The following is a 24114-nucleotide window of genomic DNA, read 5'->3' on the forward strand; positions in this document are numbered from 1 at the left end:
ATGCCCCCAATTTAAATTGTATTATCTGGTGGGTCAATCCCAGAAATTTTTAAATCCTTAAGATTTTCTGCCATGGAAGTGAAATAACTTTTAAAGAACTTGATTGAGTTGATGACATAATATCTAGCTGTTAACTAGAGGATGTGGTACTTTTAATTGAGAGAGGGATATAGAAAATCCTGTTTGGAGGGAAATATGCACTTAGCTTTGGACTCATCTTTTCTTGCAGATAATGTTTTGAGAAATCAGAACTGGAGCTGTAGGTTTCTAAGTTATTGCTGTAAATTATGAGATTTAAAATGATTGCAAAGTAGGGAGTTCATTTGTAGCTATCACCTTGAGGAATAGTCCATCATAACTGATTCCTCCTCCAGGTTTACCCCCATTTCAACAATTTTTTTTTTTTTGCGGTACGCGGGCCTCTCACTGTTGTGGCCTCTCCCGCTGCAGAGCACAGGCTCCGGACGTGCAGGCTCAGCGGCCATGGCTCACGGGCCCAGCCGCTCCGCGGCATGTGGGATCTTCCCGGACCAGGGCATGAACCTGTGTCCTCTGAATCAGCAGGCAGACTCTCAACCACTGCGCCACCAGGGAAGCCCCATTTCAACAATTTTTGAGGCCTGCCAATCCGATTCTTTCCTGTCTGTTGTCTCAGTTCCCACTTTTCTGTTTCTATTACAAATGCTACAGTCTGTCTTTCATCACTTTTCAAAGGGAACTCCCATGGATTGTCTTTCATAGAGCTATCATATGGCTTTCGCTTGTCTTACTAAATCATGAATTGAAAAATGTGATTTTTATCCTCAAAACCTTCCAATTACTCTGATGTCAGCAAAATAAGTCAAAATTGTACTTACAACATTGAAGATTTCTGTATATTTCTAGTCTCACCTCCTGCTATGTTCCTTAGAATGTCCCCTGCTCTAGCCTTAATGAACTCATCCCACCTCAAAACTGCCATTAGCTTCCTTGCCTCTAACAATTACTCACAATGTCCCTTTGGAGTACAGTGACTAACCTTATGACTGCACACCCCAAGACCCTGAGACCTTATTCATTTGGAAATCTGTCCATCCTCTAAAGTTCAATTCTGAATTAAAAACCTCAGTGAATTCCTAAAGAGCATGTATTTCATTCTATTTTATTTTATAGGTAAAGTGTGTGTGGGGTGTGTGTGTTTGGGGTGTGTGTGTGTTGTGTGTGTGTGTGTGTGTACACCAAGCACACCAGATTATAAACTCCTTGAAGACAATCACTGTCTTACTGATTTCTATTGATCTATATGGTAGTCACTCAATAATATATTTTAATAAATAAATAAATGAAAAATGATCCGTTTACTGATTTCTATAATTGGTTATGACGCTTTTGATAAAACCATACCTCTGAAGCATACTTTTTGTTAATAGGCTATTATGGCAGAGAAAATCTGTGATGCTCTGCTGTGTACAGCTGCAAAAAGGTATTATGGTAGAAAAATGTAAATGAACCAAGTTTTTACAAAAATGTTTTGATTAAAGTTATATTATGCTATTTTATTTTATTTATTTATTTATTTATTTTTTTGCGGTACGCGGGCCTCTCACTGTTGTGGCCTCTCCCGTTGCGGAGCACAGGCTCTGGACGTGCAGGCCCAGCGGCCATGGCTCACGGGCTCAGCCGTTCCGCGGCATGTGGGATCTTCCCAGACCAGGGCTTGAACCCGTGTCCCCTGCATCGACAAGCGGACTCTCAACCACTGCGTCACCAGGGAATCCTTATTATGCTATTTTAAATGGAGTTTTCCAAACTAAACTTTCTTCTTCACTTTTAAAAAACTTATATTAGGGTCAAATGATTATTTGGACAATTAAATTGACATGGTACCATTTCTACTTCTACCATCTTCCAATCCATTCTCTACAGAATAGTAAGATTAGTTGTTGTTGTTGTTGTTTTTAATATAAATCTGACTATATCAATTCCCTATTTTACATTTACACTGAAGACAAAGTACATATCTCTCATGGTAGTGGGCAAGGCCCTGCTTTCCTTTCCAATTGCATCCTCAGTCACCTTCCTATTTGCCGTCTATAATCCAGCCCATCTTCATTTCAGTTCCTCTGACAGTAAAGCTTTTGCCCAACTTAAGATTTCAGTTGTTCCATTTTCTTTATCTGAACTCTTTTCCTCACTCTCCATGGCTGGTTCCTTCTTTACAATTAAGTCTCAGCTTAAATGATGCCTACTTAAAGAGGCCTTTCAGCAAGCCTATTTAAATAGGTTTCTGATAGTCGCCTTCACATCAACCTGTTTGTTTGACTCCATCAGTTTGGTCTCTAGAAATTACATTTGTTGTTCATTTGGTACTTATTTATTGATGCATCTGCCCATTATCTACTTTACAGATGACACAAGATTCTTCATGAGGGTAAAGGCTATGCCTGCTTTGTTAACCACTGTATACATAATCAGAGCTCTGGGCATTGTATATTGTTAGGGGAAAATATGTGTTTTCACATGTGTATATTCATATACCTACACACACATATCCACATATATACATACACACGAGTTTTTTTTTTTTTTCAGGTTGATGCATAATAGCAGTATTCTATAATATTTAAAAATCTGTCTGAGGGAAGAATGCACATTATTATTATTATCTATATGCACATTATTGCTTGTGTTCAGGTAATAGTTATGAATAAAAATCAAAGGAAAACATATTCTCAAAAATTGCACAAAATAGGGCTTCCCTGGTGGCGCAGTGGTTGAGAGTCCGCCTGCTGATGCAGGGCACACGGGTTCGTGCCCCAGTCCGGGAAGATCCCACATGCCATGGACCGGCTGGGCCCCTGAGCCATGGCCACTGAGCCTGCGCGTCGGGAGCCTGTGCTCCGCAACGGGAGAGGCCACAACAGTGAGAGGCCCGTGTACCACCAAAAAAAAAAAATTGCACAAAATAATCCATCCTGAAACAAGTAGCACATACTATAAAATAATGTCACTATATGGAAACTATGGTTATGTCCAAAAATACAGAGTTACCAACCTAGACTAATAAAAAGTAGTGGAGAGTGGCATGGACATATATACACTACCAAATGTAAAATAGATTGCTAGTGGTGAGCAGCCGCATAGCATAGGGAGATCAGCTCGGTGCTTTGTGACCACCTAGAGGGGTGGGATAGGGAAGGTGGGAGGGAGACGCAAGAGGGAAGAGATATGGGAACATATGTATATGTATAACTGATTCACTTTATTATAAAGCAGAAACTGACACACCCTTTGTAAAGCAATTATACTCCAATAAAGATGTTAAAAAAAAAAGTAGTGGAGTATAGTGGCTCTGAGAAAAGTCTTGGAGACAGGTTGCTTGGATTTAAATATCTATCCAGGCTCTTAATAATCAAATGGTCTTTTGCAGGTCCATTACGAATTTCTTCTTTGTAAAACAAGAATGAGAATAGCAACAAATTCAAAGTATTATTGTGCAGAATCACAACATAGATCATGGTAATCTATTTAACAAAATGCCTGGCCCACAGTAAATGTATAAAAAATGGAAACTGGCTATTTTTTGAATACTTTAAACTTCAATAGCCTTTAATTTAAAAAATTAAATTGATTGATTTGCTGGTTGAATTGATTATTTATCTTGGTGTCAGGCTGTCTAAAATGGAGAATTATGGTGCTTGTCTGAATAAACCAAGTAAATATATTCTCTATACAAATATAATCTGTTTATTCCAGTTCAACGTATCTTGACATCTTTTTTTAGCACATTCTCTAGGAGAGATAATCATTAAATGAGCAACTTTTCCCAGTGAGGCCATTCATGTATGAATGCATATGTGGATTTAAATAAAACTTACTAATACTAAATATGTAAAAACCAAATTTATCTAATATAATTTTCCTTATATAAAGCTGATCAAATGTTGCATACCCATTAACAGGATCCACCACAATCCCTCTGGGATGGGACATTTCTCCCTCTAAGAGAGTCTTCCGACTCTGAGAAGCCTTTTCCAGCCTAGCCACGTTAATGGTCTTCCTATGGCCATCATTTGTCCAGTAAAGGTTATTCCCAATCCAGTCCACAGCAATGCCCTCCACATTATCCAGATCTGCAAAAAGCAAAAACAAGAAAGAAAGAAATTTTACATTAGTGTCCACTACTTACCTTCTACTTAATAAAAAATATAATTTTAAAAGGAATACATTCTGATCTATAAACTCTTTATACTGTGATTTTTGCAAATATCATTCCATATAATATTTTTCAATTTTGTTTTGAATGCCAGGCCCTCTCTTGAGATATTTTATTTGAAACAGTGATCTGCAGAAAAACAGGAAAATATAAGTGATGAGAAAACAAAAGGGTAAAAGATAAGTTCTCAGAGTAAAAATAGTCTCATAGATTGCTCAGAAGAAATATCAAGTAACATGATCTAGTAATACGTTCAAAAAGTAAGCATGTTCAAAGATGTAATATGTAATCTGAATAACCAAAATAATATGAAGGCCCTTTTGCCAAGAGTTGAACAGTTCCAGCAGAAGCACACCTTTGAAAGCCCAGACTAGGCTTTTATCATGGAACTGCATGAACAGTGAATCTCAAAGAAACACTAAAATATTTCTGTATATTCTAGACTTACTTTAAAAAGGATGCTATTACAGGCTCCTCCAAGATGCAGGCAGTCATAATTCAAAGGAATACTTTAAATATATAATCATATGAACTCCCCTAATTCAAATCTTTACAGAAAGGGAAACTCTAACACTTAAGAATGAAGGCTTATAGTTTATTACCACATAAGCAGTGGTAGAATAGGAATAAAATCCAAGTCAGAGGATCCCCAACGTAGAGATTTTTATAACTACACTGTTCCTATGGTGAGTCTTTTCCTCACTTTGTGTCATCCTGTAAACCATCCTCCAAACTGTACACAACATCCTAAATATAATTCTACCCCTCTATTGCACGAGAAATTAATGTGAACTTCTCTTCTTTCAAAACCAGGAAAGCCTTTGTCTCTTTTCCTCCTGGGTGTGAGGTAGAGAACTGGCACTTACTGGACACAACAACAGGTAGCAGTACATCAGAGACAGAGATGAGCATTCACACACTACTGAGAAATCTACATGACATTTTCCCTCATACGCAGATGTCATAAACTTTGACTATTATCATATTCTTTAATCATGGCCTTCTGACCTTGGAAAAAATAAAATTTTCTTTTGTGCCCCTTTCTGCTAATCAGCATGTGCCCTAACTCAGGATGACTAATACAGTGTGTGATTTGATCTAACTGAAAATCTGATTATAGTGAATCAGATATGTTCTCAATTTCACTAAGCTATCTGCTTCATTACCAACCAATATGAGTAATTTTCACAGGTTAATTGTGCCTATGCTTAGAAAAAAGTTTCATTTTTGTCTTGGCTTTATTGACACTTAATTTTACTGAGCACTTTCCTGCTCTGGCATAATGGAAAAAGAGTAGCTATTTACTCTTTTCTATTTATCATAGTCTGTGGCTGGTTTTTGTCTTGTTGTTGGTTTTCAAAAGTTATATTACATCTGAAATCTAACCCAGCATGGAAACTTTCTTCCTCAGTAACCTTCTCATTTCTAAAACATTCCCTTTACACATCTGACTTAATACTTTTTTTCTTTTTCATATGAAGCAGTTGTAGTATTATTTGACTGCAATTTTGTTTCTGACACTTGGGTAAGTAACTCAGTCACTCTGATCTTTAATTTCTCCATTTAAAAAGTGATGATAGGGGCTTCCCTGGTGGCGCAGTGGTTGAGAGTCTGCCTGCCGATGCAGGGGACACGGGTTCGTGCCCCGGTCCGGGAAGATCCCACATGCCGCGGAGCGGCTGGGCCCGTGAACCATGGCCGCTGAGCCTGCGCATCGGGAGCCTGTGCTCCGCAACGGGAGAGGCCACAACAGTGAGAGGCCCGTGTACCACACACACACACACAAAAGTGATGATAATAATAGCAGCTACACTGTAGGATAAGTAAACAAGAGGTAAATTAGCTACTGCATGTAAAATATTTAGCATACTGCCTGTAATATTGTAAATTCTCAACATGTTAGTTTTTATAAATTCATCAGGATTAAAAATAATATATATACATACATACATACATATATAAATCCTGGCTCTTTTGATAGGAGTAGACCTTACGTTTTTCTCTTTTAAAGGAATTTTTCATTAATATTTCCTTACATTTTAACTGGTGGCCAAAGTTAATTAGAAATACAATATGCAGAGTCAGTTGTGAATAAATAGAGTGGGATGGAATGGAATTCTAAAAAGCAGAACTTGGGAGGATCCTGTCTCTAATTGGTTCATTTGTTTTGTCTTTGAAAAATGAAATGTTTGAATAGCATGAAGTAGTGATTAGGATCACAAGTTCTAGAACCACACTTCCTAGGTTCTGTAACTCTGAGCGAGTTACACCTGATCTTTAAGATTGATGTAATGATACTGTTTAACTCATAGGATTGTTTTGAGGATTAAATGAATATATAAAATTCTTAAAAATAATGTTTGGCGCATAATAAATACTACATAAATGTTGCTATGAATATTATTACTAATAGTATCATTATTATTATAATCTTCTCTTTAGCTACCTATCTATTGAGACAGCAATGAATCAATTAGCCTAGAATGTTTTTTAATATTATTTGTGTGTGCTTTGTTTTGTTTTTCTGTTCTGGAAGGGATGTGGATGAATGAAAATTGAAAAGAAAACAAAAACAAAAACTCAAAAATGAGTCTTATGTGCAACTTGGGAATTTTTTTTAGGCTATCTTTAACCAGACATGGAGAAATTTCCTCTTTTATACTTGTAGGACAAAGCCTGAAGAATCAATGAATCCCTTTCTCAACAAATATACATTGGTAAGGAAAATATTCTGACTCTATATCATTTGACATCTTCCTTTAACTTATGACTTAGATGAAACACTAAGATATATAGAGCATTGGTTTATGTACACTTAATTTTTCACTCAACAGGGTTTGGATGGGGCCTCCCTGAGATTGACTATTAGGATCTCTATGACCAAAATCCTTCAACTAGTTGATCAATAACATATGAAGGGTTATGGTACTGAACTTCCAAACAAACATAAGTAACTACAGAGATACTAATCACTAGCTCAAGGAAACACATGACTGATCAAATGCAAGAAAGTTTTTGTTAAAGAGAAACTTGCTAGAGTAGATTGCTTTGATACCTTTGGGTAGAGTTGAAGTATTCTACATTCTAAAATCAATATTCATTACATCATCATCATTATTATTTTTACACAATGAAAGCGAACATTATTATTTTTACATAATGAAAGCAAACAAAGAGTATGATTTTTTTTTTAATCTGGTAAAAATCTCCCTTACATTTAACTAAATACCCATTTTCATTAATCGAGAGGCAAGAACTCAATATGCTTGTAGTTTTTCAAAAAAAAAAAAAGAAAAATTCCAGTAAATAATGGTTTCCTGTAATCTTTTTAGATTAAGATTATGCCTATATGTTCCTTTTTAAGTAAAAAAATGAGACATTTATCTATATAATTCAGATTAAAAACAAACTTTTTCATTTATTCTGTGAATACTTAAGGTTAACATATTATTTTGACTCAATTAAAATTTCCATTACTTTTTCTTTGTAAACATTGTTGTAGTACATCAAGAATAACTTTTATAAATGGACAGAATATATAAATAGTGCTCTAGAAAAACATCTCATCAAAGCTAGATTTTTCCACTGAAGTGAAAAATTCTTGCTGGTAGCATTGTTATTTCCTACAAGTGATACCTACCATTAATGAAATGTGGATGAATAAGAGATAATAAAATTTATGTAAATTAAAAAGAATAATTATGTGGATTTAAAATAAATAAAACAGAAAGCTATTTAAAGTAATTTAATATCTAGGATTAGATAAAATAAGCATTTGAAACAGATGTTGGAAAACATATTTCTAAAATTAAAACATCATTACAGATCTGATTTTTAGATATTATACATTTATGAAACAGAAGAGGATTAAAGTTTTTATATTTAAAATAAGATCTTCAACTTTTAAAAATGGGTCCAAGATTTTAAAAAAAATTAAATGGCCAAGGATGTGAGCAGTGACCTTAGTTTCCTTAAGGTGCATAAACCAGATCTCCAGATTAATGCATGTCTTGATGCTTTACAACAGAATTTGATTAACATCATAAGGAATTAACTGGAAATTACACCCCATAATTGCCACTATAAAAACACAGTGCCTCTATTTTTCCAATGTATCCAAGTTCCTCTATCCTTAGTACAAACATTATATTTCTGAGTTGGAATGAAGTATTCCAAAAGTGTTTGCATGAGTCCAGAGTATGACCAAATGACTTAAATAACTGAAAGTGCCCTATGCATGTAGATATGTCCAGGGCCAGGGATGCCTTACCTTGCCTCAGAGTCAGTGCTTGGACAACTCTCCTGCCTCATATTCCTACAGCTCAAGTAATTCAAATTCTCTGTGCATTTCAATAAGGCCTGAGGTGATGTATCTGACATGTGTGAATGAAATTCATTTAACTAATAGTGTGGCAGTAAAGTTGCCTCCTGAATTTTCTGTCTCATAAGGTTACAGGAGTACTTGGCCAGACTAAAGTTTTCTACATCATCTGTCCCCAATGGCTAGCTGAGGCTGATGGTCTCATCCTCATTTTCATTCCAAGTCCTTCCTCAGTTCATTTATTAGGTCGGGGAGGGTGAATACACAAGTTACTCTCAATGAGAACAAAATACTTTGCTGTTTTCGTCAAAGAGATATGTAAAGTGCATATAAGGGTCTTGTTTTTCAGATGAACAGAATATATTAAAACATGGTGGCTTCCTTCTATTATCAAAAGCGTATTTTCAGTTTCAGTTTGGGGAGAGGGTGATACTGGTGGTCTCTCTAGGACATTCGGATATGTCATCTTTGATGCAGTGATGAACATATGTAAGAAAAAAGAGAGTGCCACAGTATGCATCATAGTTACCAGTACAGTAATCTAAAGTGATGAGTAAAATGAAACATTTCAAGAACTGTTAAGAACTGAGATTTTACCCTACTTTCAAGCTAAGAAGTTAGCTTGGTACTGCTTCATGGATGATAGCGGATGACACAAAACCTGTAGAACAGATAGAGAAGTCTTTATTACTTATGGCACAGCAAGCAGCATGGCCATCAGCAGATTGGTGTCCCTTTAGTCCAAAGTCCCCTGGGGACAGCTGGGATGGGCCCATATGGATGCCTTCACACACAGTTGATTGCATTGCAGGAGAAGAATTCCAAATTTAGAAAACACAAATATTTTCTAATGGGCAATAAACAGGCCTGCTTATCTGCACCTGATGGATACTCCACCTCTTCTTCCAAGTCTCTCTTCTATGCAAGCATCCTTGTTAGGATACCTCAGAACAAAAGGCAAATAGTGCCTCACTCTAAGACATGCAGAAATGTGAGGGATCCATGGAGAAGTGTCTCCCAAGAAAAAAAATCCTAAAAAGTCATAATTTATGTCTTTAATAATTCAGATAGAGTAAGAAGTATATGATATGACCATAAATAAAAATCATTTCTGGGTTCCAGGCTATTGCCCTTATGGGAATTCTCTGTTTACACTATCACACCTTAAAGCATATTGTTCAGCTAGCCATGTGTGATGAACTAATTTTATGAGTCAATTTAGCTAGGCTGTGGTACACAGATATTCAGTTAAACATCAGTTTAGATATTGCTGTGAAGGTATTATTAGATGATATTAACATTTAAATCAGTACAATTACAATTGGAATAGAGTAGATTACTCTCCATAATGTGGGTTGATCTCATCCAATGAGTTGAAAGCTTTAAGAGAAAGTAGACTGAGATCCCCTAAGGAAGAGGGAATTTGGCTTCTACACTGTCTTTGGATTTGAGCTGCAATATCATCAATTTTTCCCTGGGTCTACAGCCTGTCACTCTACTCCATAGATTTTGGACTTGCTATTCTCCACAATCATGTGAGGTAATTATTTAAATATATAGTTCTGTTTCTCTTTCTTTATGTACACATCCTATTGGTTCTGCTTCTCCAGAGAACCCTGACTAATACACCACTGCCATGCCTGCAGTCCAGAAATGACTCTGCTGAATGCTCTGGGCAGAAGGGCACTCTTCACATTAATTGTTTCCAGATGAAACACTGCAACATATATACCATGCAAGCCAGAGTAGCTTCCAATTTAAGAAAATCCCCACAGTTATTGAATGAGTATATAGTTCATTTTACAATATTCCATGACAAATTTCTAGATAATATCCCAGTTGTACTGTAAATATTTTTAATGTTTTTTTTATTTTCTGCATATTATGATGTTTTGACATCTTTAAAAAGCCTTTCTAGCTGGGGGGAGACTACCTCTCCTGGAGATAGCCAATTACTAAAGATAGCAAGGTGCACAGCCAAGAACTTGCCTTTGAGGTGCAACCTAACCACTCCAGAACCATACCTCCTCTACCTGGTCTCTGCAGGAGGCAATATTCCTCTGCCTAATCATCCCAGGGCCAGGTACTGCCAAGAGTGACCAGATTTATCATTGAAAGCCCAAAGGAATTATTCAAACTAGACAATCCTAAACTGCTTATCTTTCCCTGCCTTGCCTTTCCCACAGAAACTCCAGTAAAGCCTGTGGCCTACTGGTTTCCCTTCCTTTCTGTCTCTTGCCCTGTGACCATCCTGGTGTGTCTCCTATGTGGTTCTCTGTGGTGTGCTGTGCCTTCTGTTTCTGGGACCTGTAAATATAAAAAACTTTGTTTTTCTGAACCCTCTCCACTGTCTCATGGCCATACCTGACTAACCATCTCATAAAGAATGCAAAATATGAGTCTTCATTGTGAATGGGGAGAGAGAAAGGAATTTCCGTTCATGCCCTTTTACTACCCAACTCGGCCTACTTAACGAGAGAACAGAGCAAAAATCACTTCAGCTTCTGAACACAAAGTATCACAGATATTCTTGAATACTCCTTTCAGTCCTATGAAGTAGTTTATAATTTATAAAAATAAAATACTTTGAAACTGGACTTCCCTGGTGACACAGTGGTTAAGAATCCACCTGCCAATGCAGGGGACACGGGTTTGAGCCCTGGTCCGGGAAGGTCCCACATGCTGCAGAGCAACTAAGCCCGTGCACCACAACTACTGAGCCTGTGCTCTAGAGCCCACGACCCACAACTACTGAAGCCCACGTGCCTAGAGCCCATGCTCCGCAACAAAGAGTAGCCTCTGCTCGCTGCAACTAGAGAAAGCCCACACACAGCAACAAAGACCCAACGCAGCCAAAAATAAATAAACTTATAACAAAAAAAGAATACTTTGAAACTTATTGTACTAATACTAAATTACTCCATCTCTTTCACATTAGATGAAAAGGCAACTCTATTAGAAGTCATTTGAGCAATTTAATTTCATAAAAATGACTTTTTAAAGCTATATTGTCTAATATGTTTCATATTTTTGCACTTGTCATTTAAACATTCATATAGGTGTATCACTTCAATTGATAATTTTTACTGAACTTTGAAAAGAAAACAAGGTAGCACATGCTTTGCTTAGGCATCATGTTTAGTGAAAGATAGTGATAATTAAATTTCAAGTTGAGTTTAAAAGTCAGAGGCTATACATCTTCATTACATTTATAATTACCATGACAAAGAACAAATGTGTGAACTCATCTGACCATCCTCCTGGAGTTTGGCTTAACATACTAAATTATCAAAAGTATACTTGTTTCAGACCCTCATTAGTACCCAGAGGGAAAAATGATAGGAAAAATTCATGTGTGGATAATAGGTAAATGTGATAAAGGAAGTCAAGTCCTTAATAACAATTTACCTCACAAAAACTTTATATAAGTATCTAAGAAAATGCGTACAGTCACACCCTTCTTTGGTCCACAGGTAGTCTTGCAAAACTGAAGCAGCGAATTAGGGGAAAATGTAATAATAAAACTAAGCAGGGACCTAGTTCTAAAGTCAGTATTTTAGAGGTAAAAGGAAGCTAAAGAATCATAAATTCCAACGTCTAGATTCTACAAATCATGAAAAAAGCCCTGGAAAGTAAAGTGATTCACAAGGACCCATTTTTAGTTAGTAGTCAATACACTAAGTCTGGAAATATGACTCATGTTCCAATGTGCCTATCTACTTTAAAGTTGGATCTCTAGCATTGTACAAAGAAAAATTATAATCAGAAGCAAAAGTCAAAGAAAGTTAACATAAGTGATGATTTATTAGAAGGAAAAAGTAGGATGTAAAAGGGGGGAGTGGAGATGAACAAGATTACTGAAGTGAAGGATGCTTTAACAACCTTCCAAACAAAATTATTATTCTCAATAAACTGTAGTGTTAATTTCTTACCGAAATATATTAGATGGCTGACAATGTTGAGATTCAACAAACGTGTATATGAGGGAAGTCAAATATTAAAATAACATATAAGGAAAAACTGAGATGCTGTTGCAGAATACATGAGACTGAAAAAATATAACTACTAAATTCATGATGGAAAAACCGGTGAAATTTGATTAAGATCTTTAGTGGTAACTGTATCAACATTAATTTTCTGGTTTTGATAATTGTGGTATTGTTCTGTAAGATGTCACTATTAGGAAAAACTGTGTGAGGGATATCAAAAACCTCTCTGTTCTATTTTGCAATTTTTCCACCAAACTAAATAAAAGTAGTTCAAAATTAAAATTTAAAAATATAATCAAATAAATGAATGACTGGTTTTGGAAATGCATTATTTGTAATATAAAAAAGATGTCAAAGGTTAACTGAAGCATAATCTGTAGGAAAAAGGGAGATAGTTAAAATAGTGATATTAATACTATATTTTCTAACAATTTTGGGGCAGTATGCCAAATGAATCCTTGCAATTCCACAGCAAATTCATAAAGAAAATCAGTGCAGAATAATTTATCTAAATAAGTATATAGTATCAAATCATTCAAGGTAGGTATGCAACTGTGCAAGAAAAACATGGTACGAAGCTATGCACAAAAATGAGATGTGAATTCAGAAAGCCTGGCAAAGTTTAAGACAGGGATATTTTGCATGTATTAACTAAAAATCACATTTTTTAAAATTAAAAATGTTACATAAGTTCAAATGAATTACGGGAATATGTAAAATTTTTTAAGATTCCTGAAAAGTCATCAGGGAAGCTCATTATCAGAACAATTTCAATAAATACAAAGTAACTTAAGATAATAAAAAAAATAATAATAATGATTGAACTTATTGCTCCTTATTTTACAATAAAAAAGAATCAACCTTCAATCATTTTTGGTTTTGTTTAATCAGTTTAATTACTATTTTTAAAGTAATGACAGACAAATAAAAGGCCCCATTCATCCATTCAATGAATATTAATTGCATAGCTACTATATGCCAGGCACTGTTCTAAGCCCTAAGGCTCTATCAATGAACAAACGAACAAAAACCTCTGACACCTTGAACCTTACATTCTTATAGCAAGACAATAAACAAACAAAATATACCTAGGATAAGTACAAAGGAGAAAAAGTAACCAGCTAACGGCAGTAAGGATTTGGGTGGGAAATTTGCATAGATGCACAATTTTAGATGAGGTGACCAGCAAGGTCTAAGGAGGTGGCCTGTAAGCAAAGACCTCTAAGAGGTAAAGGAGAGAGGCAAGGGGACATCTGATGGAAGAGTGTTCCGGACACAAGCATGCAAATGCCTGCAGGTGGAGCCACACCCAGAGTGCTCAGGGGATGACAAAGAGAATATCAGAAAAGGAGTAACAGGGATATTATGGGTTATATAGAAGAAAAACAACTTAAATGAACCATATTTTCCCCTATGATTTTAAAATACTTATATGGAACATTTTTTAGGTGATTATATGTAAAATCTTCATGTACAATAGAGATAAGTGAGCCTTTATTATGACGTGTGCTTATCTGCAGGGTCTTATTTATGGGTATTGGGAGAGGCAGTCCCCAGAGGACCTGAAGTCTCCCTGAACTTCACTGCTGAGGGTACTGAACTGTAAGGCTTGTCTGTCTCCTGGTACTGAATAATTTCTATAGCTGGTCTCACAGGCAACTAAATCAAGGTGACCACAGGGCGACTACTGTGTAACTGTTCACTCTACAAGATAGGGACACTTGAAAATTTTCTATGCGCGATACTGTTGGCTGTTTGCTCAAAAGGTGCTGATGCCCACGCCATGGGTTCCTCATCTGTGGCACAACCCACTCCATGCTTAGCATTTATACGAACCCATGACATCACCCTGTGAGACTTGGGAGCAGGGAACCAGAGCAACTATGCTGATGCTAATGCTGTTTGCTGTGCTGTGAGTAAGAAACAATCTTAAGTCTCATTTTCTACTTTCGGCACCTATGCAGTGGTGGCAGGCTTCCTCCCTGCCGTCCTCGATAACAAGGTTGCTCAACACTGGCACTACTGACATTTGGCACTTGATAATTCTTTGCTGTGGGAAACTGTCCTGCACATGGCACTATGTGTAGCAGCACCAGTCTCTATAGTAAATGCCAGGACCACCTCCTTCCCCAGTTGTGACAATCAAAAATGATTCCAGATGTTACCAAATAGCCTATGGAAAACAAAATTACCCCTGCTCTATGAAGTTGGAGTTTTACCTTGTAAGTGAACGAAGTGATATTTCTCAAACGTTTTTTAGTCCATTTTGATTTCTCTAAATATGAATTTTTTGCCATCAAATGAAAAGTTCTGTGCAACATTATTTTTTGGCAAAATTACCAAAGAACATTAAATTAGGTATCTGTAGCTAGTAGGGCAGCAATACAAACTACTCTTAAAAAAAATATGCAGTCTCAGAGTGGAACAAATTTCATGGTAATTCCATATATAAAAAATACTTTAAAAGGAGAAATGGTAAACATTTCATGGTTAAACATTGTGACAAATATCTTAGAAATATTTGTCTCAGAATGATGTTTCTTGTATATCCCTAGATATATTTTTTAATATCAAAAAAGGATACTTTTTGATTTTTACCTGAAATGATAGTGAGCTAAATTTTACTATTTGAAATTTCTCTGTTTGAGACAAGTTACAAATACCCTAACAGCTAAAATATCAAGGTAACCCTCTGACTCAAAATGTGCACATACACCTTTGATGTACAATAAAGGTTTATACAAACTTGTTTTAGTAGCAGAGGTAAAAGTGCTAACTTTGGAGCCAGGAAAGCACTGCTATCCTGTGGAGGCAGATGTGCACTAACCAAAGAAGAAAACAACTGTGTATTAAAATATTTCATATAGTTATCAGATCACTACCACCCATGAAATATACTAGTATCATTACAATGTATTCATTCAAGTTGTCTAAACATTTCATATTACACTGGATGATAGTTAATTTGTTGTTTTATATCTGAAAAACTCAGAGCCAAAATGCATATTTTTATGAGAACTTTGATTCTTTCAGGTTGCATAGGAATAGTGAGTAGAGAATACAGAGAAAAGAGAGTTAATGTATTTCATTTAAGGAAGGTCTGAGTGGTCATCATTTCTTTCACTTTTTCTTTTTCTTTTTTGGGGAGGGTGATGCAAAAGGTATGAGGACACATAATACAGTTTGCTAGCATAGGTGTGAGTCTAGAATAAGCCTGGTCTGGGATACAGAGATACCATATGCTAGTTTGCTACGGTAAATCTGGGAAGTAAATATGACTTCTGTTAACAATAACATATCTTGAAGAATTTAGGGTTATTTTTTCCCCTCTTTTTGTCATCTATGAAACCTGTGCTTTCAGGATATTTTCCAATGTATTTTTACAAGGTATTATCTGTTTTGTTTACTGGTATATCTCCAGGGCTTAGAACATTGCCTATATATAACATGATCTCAATTAATATTAGTTGCTTGAATGAGTATATAAGCGAATGACTCAACATCACCTCATCAATAATTCCAGCTTTCCTCCGAGTGACATACAAGGCCTTTTGAAATTATTTTCCACTAACCTCTTTTATAAGCCCTATGATCCAAGCATCTGCAGTGGACGATACTACTTTTAGCAAATTGGTGTGCTGTTCTGGAGAAAACATGGACTTTTGTGTCAGAGAGAAATTGGCATCTTCACTCTCCTGCAGCCTTTCATTTTAATCTTTCTAAGAATTTTTATAAGACTTCCCCTTATTTGGTCATTGTGAAGGTAAAGTGAAATAATATGTAAGGCATTACAAAAAATCCAGAATTTAATACATGTTAGCAATGCTAGTTCATTTCCCTACTCCCATATGCATATTTCACTTTCCCATCTCTGTGCCAGTTTTACCTCCTATTCCTTCTCTTTTCTGGCATTTTCCCATTTTCTAAATCCTTCATCTTTTTTAATGCCAAAAGAATTTTCTATCTGTTACACAAATCTTCTCTTATTATCCCTGTGAAATTCATCTATCCTTTAAATTCCCTTAGTAGTATATCTGAGTGCCATTCCTGACACCACCTACTGCCTTGTTAAGCTTCCTGAAGTGTGGGCAGGCAAACTTTTCCACTTGTCTCTGTAGAACAGGAGGGCAGGATAAAAGTATAATTCATGCTTGAAACCCCTAGTAGAGATCAGTAGTAAAGGTTTGGTAAACATTTGTAAAATTTTAAAAAATGAATGAATGAATGTAAGCACTGTAAATGTGGGGGAAGGAAAAAATAACAGGGAATTGAGAATGCGTGGTTAGCTTATTCACTCCAGAATACTATTGAAGAATACTCCCTTATTGTTTCAATATGATCATCATTCCCATATTTTCATAGAGTGGCAAATGCCTAGAAGAAAAATTAAATCCTTAGTTTAACTATTAGACCCTTAAAAATATTCAAATATTTGGAACTATAGAAAACATTTTGGTTTTTTTTATAGATACCACCTACAAAGAATTGAATCAGAGAGAAAAATCACACATATGAACATACACAGATTTTCACATGGAGACATATCACTTAATTAGGCTAAAGATGTACCACACCCCACTGTTTGACATACGCCACCACTATTCTCGGAGCATCAAAAGCAAAATTTGGAGAGTTATTTTTTAAATAAATACCCTGGCTGATAAAAAATATTACTACTTAAAAAGTGCTATGCAATGGAAAAGGCAATAAGAAATAGTTTTTTTTCTTGTTATCTTAAAGTTGAATGTGATAGGGAATTTGGAATGTCAGTAATGCAAGGATTGGTAAATTATATTTAATAAAGAGTAATTCACATTCTGCTACTACAGGGCAGCACCTCTTAATTCAAAGAATAAGGGGGAAAATCTGAGATGGGATAGATAGAAAATTCAGTATCATTGTCATAGCAAATTATGTAATATTCCAAGAACAGTCTCAAGAGTTGTTTAATAAGAAATAGATTCATCTTTCTATAATTAAGGTACTTATAGTTTGAAACTAGGTATTTGATAAATACATCTTTCTAGGTCATAGATTATTTTTTCTAAAGTTCGTGCAGCATTTTAATAGTCATATTCTATCTCACCTGGATTATAGTCACCAGGATTCCTGGCAGAAAGATGAAATACCTCCTAGGAAAGCTGCTGCTTCTCCATATATTTAAACACTCAAATTAATCTGAACTTCACAGTTTTCCAGAACATAATCATAATAGAACTTACTTAATTTATAAATGATTTCATATTTAATATTTAGTATTTAGAATATATGAAATAGCTGGAAGACTACAGAAATATAAATTGGGAGCTGGGAATATTAGTTACAATTCTGTTGCTAACTATCCATTAGATCTTGGGCAAATGATATATCCTCTCTGAATCCATTCGGCTTCCTATGTAAACTTAGAAAATAACACACACATGGCCAGCTATTTCTTTATTAAGTACATACCATGTACTAAGTGTCTTACAAACATCATGGGTCCCAATCCTCAGAGCAACTGATAACAATTATTCCCATTTTACAGATGTAGTAGATAAAGCTTTGGAGAGTTTACATAACCTGCCCAAGCTCATACAGCTAGTAAGTTATGGAGCAGAATTCCGATTTAGATACTCTGACTTCCGCACCTGACCATTTAACCTCTGTTTTATGTTACCATGATCTTTAAAGACATTTTCATTTCCAAATTTCTATAACTAACTGTTTTATAATTATCCCCAACCTATGCTAATTTATGAACAGCATAACTAGGGAAAATATGATGACTTGTTACAAAGAAGATAGCATTTGGGAGTTCTGCAATCAGACAAACATGTTAAAACCCAAGCATAACATGTAACAAGTTGAATTATAAGACAACATTCCTTAACTCCTGTAAAACCTAGGTTCCTAACTTTTGAAAAAAAAAAGTATTTCTTACATTCAAAGGTTAGCTTGAGTGTACAGAATATTTTATACAAAACATTTGGTACATACTAGGAGCTTAGTAAATGCTATTGTAACAAATAAATATTTTGCCAATTGGATCAGATTTAAATTGGTTTAAAATATCATTTTAAGTACTGAAGCCATGAAATTTATAAAAATAATTATTATTAACTTTAAGGAGCTCTGTAAAATGTCAAATATGTATAATATTATATTTATACAAAATGTATACATATATCTTATGAAGGAATAAAAATTATTTAAAAATTTATCAAATTATAGAATTTAAGAACATTACTTAGTTATTTGAGATTAATAGTTTCAATAATTTTAATTATCTACTTAATATTTTAAATATTTGATTCAATAATTTACCTTAATTTTTTTATAAGGGCTAACTATGAAACAAAATTAATGTTTTCCTTTTGCTACATTTTAACTTTATAATATACAAAGTAGTCTCAATGTGAAATGCTCTATAGGACTTGCCAAAATAACTAAGTCTGTGTAGGTTACAAAAAATTGGTCCTGAAGCTATTTAACAGCTAATTAAGTTATGAATGAGAGTAGATAGATGTTTGCAAAGTTGTAAGAGACAAAGATAGCAGCACAGGGCTTCCCTGGTGGCGCAGTGGTTGAGAGTCCGCCTGCTGATGCAGGGGACATGGGTTCGTGCCCCGGTCTGGGAAGATCCCACATGCCACGGAGCGGCTAGGCCCGTGAGCCGTGGCCACTGAGCCTGCGCGTCCAGAGCCTGTGCTCCGCAACGGTAGAGGCCACAACAGTGAGAGGCCCGTGTACCGCAAAAAAAAAAAAAAAAAAAAAAAAAAAAAAAAAAGATTGCAGCACAGCTAGCCCACAATAAGAAGAAACACTACTTCTAGAAAAAAAGCCCTCGTGAAAACATAAAAGGAAGAAATTCAGTGCTACGAAGATTTGGGGAAAGGATTTAACAGGCAAAAAACAAACTAAAATAAAATAGCATCTATTTAAGAGGTAAAATGAAAATTTATAGCTATCCATTTTTTTAAAGAAACTATCCCTGTTTGAAGAAAACAACTTATATTAATGTGACCAAAAGTGATCACAGTTTCACTACTTTCATTAAAACTCTGCTTTACATGCTTACCCAAAACTGCATTACTTTGCTTTGTAATAGCTAGTTTCTTTTAAATTCTTACTTATGTAAGCTACCAATTAATTTCATGCTGTACATATTTTAAAGGGACAGTCAGATGGGAGTATAATAAATCACATGGCCCTCTCTAGAGGTAATTACTATAAACACTTTATTAATCTTACCAAAAAATGTAATATACTTATATAAATCGGATTATCCTGCCTGCAAAAAATATTGTTTTGCTCACTTTGTTTATTTTCCAGTTTGTCTGGGAGTTCTGTTTGTACCAGTATATATAGCTCATCTCATGCACTTTTAAATTTAAATATAATTGGCACACAGTATTATATTAGTTACAAGTATATAACATAATGATTTGATATTTACATACATTACAGTGATCACCATGATAAGCCTAGTAACCATCTATCCTCAAAGTTATTATGATATTATTGAGCATATTCCTTATGCTGTATGTTACATCCCCATGACTTATTTTATAACTGAAAGTTTGTACATTTTAATCCTCTTTACATATTTCCTCCCCCACCACAAATCCCTCCCCTCTGGCTACCACGTTTATTCTCTGTATCTATGAGTCTTTTTTTTGTTGTTTTGTTTTGTTTGTGCATTTGGCTTTTTGTTCATTTTAGCTTCCATATATAAGTGAGATTATACAGTATTTGTAGTTCTCTGGCTTATTTCACTCAGTATAATTCCCTGAAGATCCATCCAGTTCTTACAAATGGCAAAATTTCATTTGTCTTTATGGATGTGTAATATTCCACTGTGTGTGCATAATACCCTCCACGTCAATCTATGTTGCTCACATGGCCAAATTCCATTATTTTTTATGGGTGAGTAATATTCCATTATGTATGTATGTGTGTATGTATATATATGTGTGTGTGTGTATATATATATATATATATATATATATATATATATACACACACACACACATATACCCCTCATTTTTATCCATTCATATATTGATGAACACTTAGGTTGCTTCCATATCTCAGCTATTGTAAATAATGCTGCAATGAACATTGTAGTTCATACATCTTTTTGAATTAGTGTTTTGTTTTTTTTTTCTGGTAAATATCCAGAAGTGAAATTGCTGGATCTACAGTAGTTCTTTTTTAATATTTTGAGGAAGATCCATATTGTTTTCCATAGTGTCTATATCAATTCACACTTCAATCAACAGTGTATGAGGGTACCCTTTTCTCCACATCCTTGCCAGCACTCTTTGTTATCTTTTTGATAATAGCCATTCTGACAGATGTAAGGTAGTATCTTGCAAACTTGATTTGCATTTAACTGACAATTAGTGACGTTGAGGACATTTTCATGTGTCTGTTGGCCATATGTCTCTTTTGGAAATATGTCTATTGAGGTTCTCTGCTAATTTTTAATAGGGTTTTTTATGTTGAGTTGTATAATTTTGGATATTAACCCCTTATCAAATATATTGTTTGCAAATATCTTCTCCCATTCATTAGGATGCCTTTCATTTTGTTGATGGTTTCTTTCACTGTGCAAAATATTTTTAGTTGGACCTTCTTTCTCAAGATTGCTTGTCTAATTGAAGGGCTTTTGTAGTTCCATAAAAAATTTAGGATTATTTGTTCTAGTCCTGTGAAAAATAGTGTTGGTATTTTGATAGGGATCGCACTGAATGTGTAGATTGCCTTGGGTAGTATGGACATTTTAACCATATTAGTTCTTCCAATCCATGAGCACAGCATATCATTTCGTTTATCTTCAATTTTTTTCATCGTCTTATAGTTTTCAGAGTAATGATCTTTTATCTCCTTAGTTTGATTTCTTCCTAGGCATGTTATTCATTTTGATGCAATTGTAAATGGTACTGTTTTCTTAACTTCTCTTTCAGATAGTTTATTTTTAGTGTATAGAAATGCAACAGATTTTTGTACATTGATTTTGTGATCTGAAAATTTACTGAATTCGTTTATTAGTTATATTAGTTTTTAGGTGGCATCTTTAGAGTTTTCTATACATGGTATCATGTCATCTACAAACAGTGACAGTTTTACTTCTTTTTTTCTGATTTAGTTGTCTTTTATTTCTTTTTCGTGTCTGATTGCTGTAGCTAGACCTTGAATAAAAGTGCTAAAAATAGGCGTCCTTATTTTTTCCTGATCTTGGAGGAAATGCTTTCTGTTTTTCAAAAGTGAGTATGATGTTGACTGTGGGATTGTCATACATGGCCTTTATTATGTACAAGTATGTCCCTCTATACCCACTTCATTGAATTTTCATAAAAGGATGTTGAATTTTGTCAAAAGATTTTTTCTGCATCTATTGAGATGATCATATGATTTTTATTCTTTAATTCTTTACTCCTTATTAATATCATGTTATCACATTGATGGATTTGCAGACATTGAACTATCCTTACATCCCTGGGATAAATCTCACTTGATCATGGTGCATTGTTGTATTCGGTTTGCTAATATTTTGTTAAGAATTTTTGCATCTATGTTCATCAGTGATATTGGTCCATAATTTTCTTTTATTGTGGGTTTTTTGTCTAGTTTTGGTGTCAGGTTGATGCTGGCTGGCTTCATAGAATGAGTTAGGAAATATTCCTTACTCTTTATTTTTTAGAATAGTTTGAGAAGCATAGGTGTTAAGCCCTCTTTAAATGTTTGGCAAAATTCACCTGTGAAGCCATCTGGTCCTGGACTTTTTTTGTAGGGAGTTTTTTTTTTTTTAAATTTCTGATTCAATTTCATTGCTAGTGATTGGTCTGCTTAGATTTTTCTATTTCTTCCTGATTCAATCTCAGAAAAAGGTATGTTTCTAGGAATTTACCTATATCTTCTAGGTTTTCCAATTTCTTTGTGTCTAATTGTTCATAAAATTCTTTGTGATCCTTTGTATTTCTATGGTGTTATTAACTTCTCTTCTTTCATTTCTGATTTTATTTGAGCCCTCTCTTTTTTCTTGATGAACCTGGCTAAAGGTTATCAATGTTGTTTCTTTTTTCAAAGAACCACCTCTTAGTTTCATCAATCTTTTCTACTGTTTTCTTCATCTTTATTTCCTTTATTTGAATTCTGATCTTTATTATTTCTTTTTTCTACTACCTTTGGGTTTTGTTTTTTTCTTACTTCATTTAGGTGTAAATTAGATTTTTCATTTGAGATTTTTCTTGTTTCCTGAGGTAAGCCTGTATTGCTATAAATTTCCCTCTTAGAATTGCTTTTGCTGCTTTCCATGGATTTGGGTCACTGTGTTTCCATTTTAATTTGTCTTCAGGTATTTTTTTATTTCCTCTTTGATTTCTTCAATGACCCATTGGTTGTTTAGTAGCATATTGTTTAGAATCCATGTGCTTGTATTTTTTATAGTTTTTTTCTTGCAGTTAATTTTAGTCTCATACCCTTGTGGTTGAAAAAGAAGTGTGATATGGTTTCAGTCTTCTTAAATTCATTGAGACTTGTTTTATGGCTTATCATATGGTCTATCCTAAATAATATTCCATGTGCACTTGAAAAGAATGTGTATTCTGCTGTTTCTGAATGAAATATTCTGTATGTATTAACTGACTTTATTGGCTAATGTGTCATTAAGACAGTGTTTCCCTATTAATTTTCTGTGGGGATGATGTATCCATTGAAATAAATGAAGTGTTAAAGGCCCTTACTATTATTGTATCGCTGTCAATTTCTCCCTTTATATTTATTATTTGCTTTATGTATTTAGGTGTTCTTATGTTGCTTGCATATATATTTATAATTGTTATACCTTCTTGTTGGATTGATTCTTCTATCATTATGTAATGGCCTTCTTTGTCTCTTGTTACAGTCTTCATTTTAAAGTCATTTTTACTTATAAATGTATTGCTACCCTGGTTTTCTGTTTTGTTTCCATTTGCATGGATTATTTTTTTCCATCCCTTAGCTTTCAGTCTGTGCGTGCCTTTAGATCTGAAGTGAGTTTCTTGTAGGCAGCATATATGTGGGTATTGTTTTTGTAGCCATTCTGTCTTTTGATTGGAGCATTTAGTCCATTTACATTTAAAGTATTTATTGACAAGTATGTATTTATTTCCATTTTAAAAATTGTTTTCTAGTTGTTTTGTAGTTTTTCTTTGCTCCTTTTTTCTTCTCTTGCTCTCTTCCCTTGTGATTTGATGGTCACCTTTAATGTTATGTTTGGATTCCTTTCTCTTTATTTTTGGTGTGTCTATTACAGGATTTTGGTAGGTGGGGAGGTTCATATATAACATCATATATATATATATACTTATCATATATATATAAATATATATATATATATATAATATATATACATATATAGTAAGTTGATTATCTCTTAAGCTCAAACACATTCAAACAACCCTACATTTTTACTCCCCCACCCACATTTTAAGTTTTTTACATTATATTTTACATCTTTTTATTTTGTGTATCACTTAACTACTTATTGTAGTTATATATGATTTTACTACTTTTGTCTTTTAATCTTCTTACTAACTTAAAAATTATAGGTCCACTAACTTTCCTGTCTTTACCAGTGAGAT

The 24114-nt window shown here is 34.5% G+C and overlaps 1 protein-coding gene across 1 annotated transcript in view; it reads right to left on the reverse strand.

Moving 5' to 3' along the window:
- LRP1B (LDL receptor related protein 1B) overlaps positions 1 to 24114 on the reverse strand; it is a gene marked incomplete at its 3' end in the record, with an annotated part of 2351282 nt that overhangs the window by 782239 nt on the left and 1544929 nt on the right. Inside the window, exon 35 of the mRNA XM_082630936.1 lies at positions 3932 to 4112. Within this exon, the coding sequence (XP_082487062.1) occupies positions 3932 to 4112 (181 nt within the window). The remainder of the gene's footprint in view (positions 1 to 3931; positions 4113 to 24114) is intronic.

This window comes from Mesoplodon mirus (assembly GCF_964341445.2).
Source record: "Mesoplodon mirus genome assembly, chromosome: 8".
NCBI lineage: Eukaryota > Metazoa > Chordata > Mammalia > Artiodactyla > Ziphiidae > Mesoplodon > Mesoplodon mirus.